Below are 4,306 nucleotides of genomic sequence, written 5' to 3' on the forward strand. Positions count from 1 at the left end.
AACTTTAATATAAGTTTGTCTTCATTACCCATTCAAGCCGTCTCCAAGCATTATTAGTCTCAAAGTGGGTTCCTCGTCAACGAATTTTTAAAACTTAGTTTCATAGTGAAATATATACATAGTTTCTAAATATACATTTGTACTTACAACTGTTAATAACATTTTCAAGTATTTAAATTTTTCTTACTATATTTTCAAGTTTCTTTAAAAACTGAGTTTCAGTTTTATTTCTTGGTTGACGGCTTTTTAAATATTATGTATTTGTTAACATTAATAGTACATCGAATGTTTTTTTTATTCATACTGACAATATTTTTGTCGCTGGAGTTTCTCAGAGAATTTATGAAGAAAAAATATTGCGGTGGGTGTAGTATCTGTTTATATACACCTTTCATATTACATAAAACAAAATCGCTAATTAAAATTATCTGAAGCTTTAGTGGGTGACAGTCCTTATCATTGAATTAGTTGGGTTTGTGAGATTCTAGAGAAATGATGTAATGTAAAACATTATTATGCTAGTTTTAGTATAAACTTGGGAAGCTAAGGAGGACTTTATACAGCTCAGAGATTTGAAAATTTAAAATATCATTTCTAAATATTGATGTCGCTAAGGTTTATCTTTATATGAGTAATGCAAACCTTTAGATAATGGAGACACCATGTGTAGGCTCACACAAGCGCCCCCTGCACTGTTTCCAAAAATTGTAACATTATCCGGATTCCCACCAAATGATTGGATGTTCTCCTGAACCCACTTCAGAGCTAAGATTTGATCTAACATTCCATAGTTTCCAGGAGAATAACGGTCTTTTGTGCTAAGAAACCCTGTTGATAAAAAAGTGAAATGATGTAGGTTTTTAATCAAAAACCTAAATTGCATATTGTTAACATCTTACAACATTATATTGTGTTCTGAAAGAAAAAAAATGAGCCTCTGGTTTGCGAACAATGCACGACTGACGCCATATTTTTCATGTATTACAAACGAGACAAATATGGATAATAAAAATGCTTTAACAACACTGTTATTGTTTATAACGCTTGTATGTATTATACAAACTGAACTGACTTTTGAAAATACTGTGTATATAAAAAAAGGGTCCTTACATAAAAGTAAGTTTAGAATTCAAACAATCTGTCACAAACATTACATGTCCCTATAAATAAGCAAGAAGAATACTGTTTTCAGAAACTTTACTCGTCATACTAAACATTTGTCACTGCAAATAATTAAAATAACTATCTTACCTAATGGACCCAAGCGATAGTTCATTGTTACAACCACGACGCCCCCTGCCGACGAAAGCCATTCACCTGGATAAAATCTGCCACCACTTATCTCATAAGAACCCCCATGAATATACACCATAACAGGTATAGTATACGTAGACATGGTTGGGTTTGTCACGCTCTCGAATACAGGCTGAAAAATTAAATATGCATATTAAATCCGGCCGAAAATCTCGATTTATCCATCGGACGATCACAGCGTCCGATAAAATTTGTCTCTTTGGTTGAAAACTAATCAAAACTATGCTGTTATAGACCTTTCATAAATAGACCGGAAATTTTATAAGGTATGGTGATAATTATAAGAACGTCACGAAAATAATTCCGGCAGACCGCGCAGAAAGGAATTGGTTTAAAGAGTTAAAGAAGACAGTTTGGTAAATAAAACAACTTTTCAGCCATCTAATGGTATAACACAGAGGCATATACTTAGGAATTTAATCAGGACCCAAGAAATTTTGAAACGTAAAACGTGAGGACATTGAACTTTTCATTGAATTACTTTGTCTTTTTTTATCGCATTTATTGACAAGTTCTTTTATTTCTACAATTTAGAAGCACTTACTAATTAAAGTCAATTGATGATTTTAATTAAAAGCAATTTATACAAGTTGCACATGGAACTGTCAACACTTCTCTTTATCCACAATTAAAAATAGAAGTACGAGATTTATGTCCCTGTAAAACTGTTTTTCTTTCAACATGATTCACATAGACAAAAAAGCCAACCTGTGTATGAACTGGTGTTAATATCATTTTTCCACAGACAACTACTGTATAAATACATACCTCTGGTACGTAAATATTTAGACTCAAACAATCTTCACTCTGTCGATATTGGTTAGGGGAACGTGCTTCAATTAACTTGATTTGTTTTTTATTACTTATAAGATCTTTTATCTTGAAATGTTTATGTTGAATGCAAAGAGATCCAAACTCCGTAGCGCTTAAGATACCAGACCAAGGTTCTTTCGGAACTGGGGCCTATAATTTTAGTAAAAATGATAAAATTAATATATTGTGCAATCATCGTAATTCATTTAAGCTTATATGTAACCACAATGTTTTAGGTATGTACACAAACAGAGGGGAACAAGAAAGCTAATATGTTTGTGTCATTCAGCATTTAGCATTAATCTTAGTTGCATAGCTGAAACAGCTAAAAATCATAACTTAAGTTTTCGCTTTTAGTTTTAGTTTTACACTGTATTAGTACGATATAATGTGTATCCTTTATCAACCTACCTTGAACCTACGAAGCCCAAAGGGAGGTTCGGCGTAAGGGATGTCTAAAAATGTTACGACTCGTTTGTTGTTAGGAAGATTTAGAACTTTACCCCTAACACGGCCATTCGCTGTTTCCGCCACAGGAAATGTTGTAGAGGTGTTTGCCGCGGAAGGATTAGACTGCAGTACCTCTATGCTCACGCACAATGGAATTACCAAAATAATAGGTAACAGAAGTATTAATTTAACTGATATGCTTAAAGTTATCATTTTGATAGCAAGGTTCGACAATGCCTCGCTACGATAGTTTAACTATTAATTAGTACATTCAAAACATACAAATGATAATCAATAAATAAAGAATGTCGAAACTCATAGTTGGTTTAAATAAGCCAATCAAAACACAGGATCTTAGAAGCTATTCTCTTCGATTATCCAGTTCAAGGACATTCCTTCTATTTGGAGCCAAGCGTTAGCTGTTTAACCAGTACCAAAAACATAGAAAAAGCCGATGTGTTCGAAACCAAAGGTCTCTGTATCGACCGCGTTTTTATGTCACGCGACTAATCGTCACGATGACGTAAAACCGTATCGAACAAATTTTGACTTTGTAATGTCTTACTGCTTAGCCCTGAACGTTATATTATTTTCTCATGACATAATGCAGTACTTGTTTTGGTTGGAACTGCGGATTAAAAACTAGGTTTCGTGTAACTTAATTATATTTACTCCAGTAGATAGCGCTTCGAGATGCTTATATTTCATGATGTGAAGCTTGTCAAGCGAAAAAAATATATGTTAAAAAATGTGTTGTTGTCTCAGTACACCAGATAGTTTAATTCGCAAAATGGAGGTCAATTTTACACCAATAAATTATTTTATTGTTACAGTATAGATGTATGTAATTAAGTGAAATATATATAGTTTGTTCGTTGTAATTAGATTTTATCTAGTTATCATCTGAAAGTACTTTAAATAAAAGCAGCGCCCCATCTAAGACCATGCAAAAATGGCCTAACAACTTTCTACACACACACATATATTACATTTAATAGTACATGTTATTAAACTTTCCTTATTTTAGCTTTAAATATTCTTTGCTAGGAACTCTTACCTTTATTTCCTTAATTTAAGAATTGTGGTAGGCTATATTTTCAAGTTATTTTTATTTAAATGTTAGCTAGAGAGCGTATAACATTAAGATCACATTCATAAAATTATTCTTAGAACACCAAGTTCACGATGACGACGATGTCAAGAGTATACTAATTTCGACATACTAACATCTATGCGTGGGTATATCAATATAAATTCAAGTAATCAGAGAAGCGGTTAAGAAGTTAGTAAAGTATTCAGTGTGTGCAAAGTATTTGTTGATCGAGTAAAGTTATTCAGTAAGAGTTAACGTTTCTTATATATTATTCAGCATTTGTTATCAGTCAAGGAAATTTTTCTGAAACTTTATTAGTGTGTTAGGCTTAAAAGTTAAAGTTTGATTGCGTATTTTTGCCTGAAATTTGCGTCAAAACGAATGTAGCCTATAGGCTATAGTAAACGTTATTGAAGAAATAAATTAATTCGTTATCATAACGTGGGCTGGATTTTATATTACCGTCATTGAATAATTCGAAAGAACCCCCACAATGATAGAACACGTTACGATAGTATTATCTTGGCCCCCCAGTGGCACAGCGGTATGTCTGCGGACTTACAACGCTAGAAACCGGGTTTCGATACCCGTGGTGGGCAGAGCACAGATAGCCCTTTGTGTAGCTTTGTGCTTAAC

At 33.0% G+C, this 4,306-nt stretch overlaps 1 protein-coding gene across 2 annotated transcripts in view; it reads right to left on the minus strand.

Moving 5' to 3' along the window:
* LOC106457375 (pyrethroid hydrolase Ces2e-like) overlaps positions 1–3,181 on the minus strand; it is a 19,924-nt gene extending 16,743 nt beyond the window's left edge. The window contains exons 1-4 of one of the 2 annotated variants that reach the window (XM_013916786.2): positions 2,539–3,181; positions 2,083–2,277; positions 1,252–1,426; positions 643–828 (exon numbers count right to left, since the gene is read on the minus strand). In XM_013916786.2, the coding sequence (XP_013772240.1) occupies positions 643–828; positions 1,252–1,426; positions 2,083–2,277; positions 2,539–2,790 (808 nt within the window). In that variant the 5' untranslated portion in view covers positions 2,791–3,181. The remainder of the gene's footprint in view (positions 1–642; positions 829–1,251; positions 1,427–2,082; positions 2,278–2,538) is intronic. The other variant, XM_013916787.2, reaches the window with a different exon arrangement.
* Positions 3,182–4,306: the final 1,125 nt, after the last annotated feature.

The sequence above is a fragment of the Limulus polyphemus genome, unplaced genomic scaffold (genome assembly GCF_000517525.1).
Source record: "Limulus polyphemus unplaced genomic scaffold, Limulus_polyphemus-2.1.2 Scaffold322, whole genome shotgun sequence".
Classification (NCBI taxonomy): domain Eukaryota; kingdom Metazoa; phylum Arthropoda; class Merostomata; order Xiphosura; family Limulidae; genus Limulus; species Limulus polyphemus.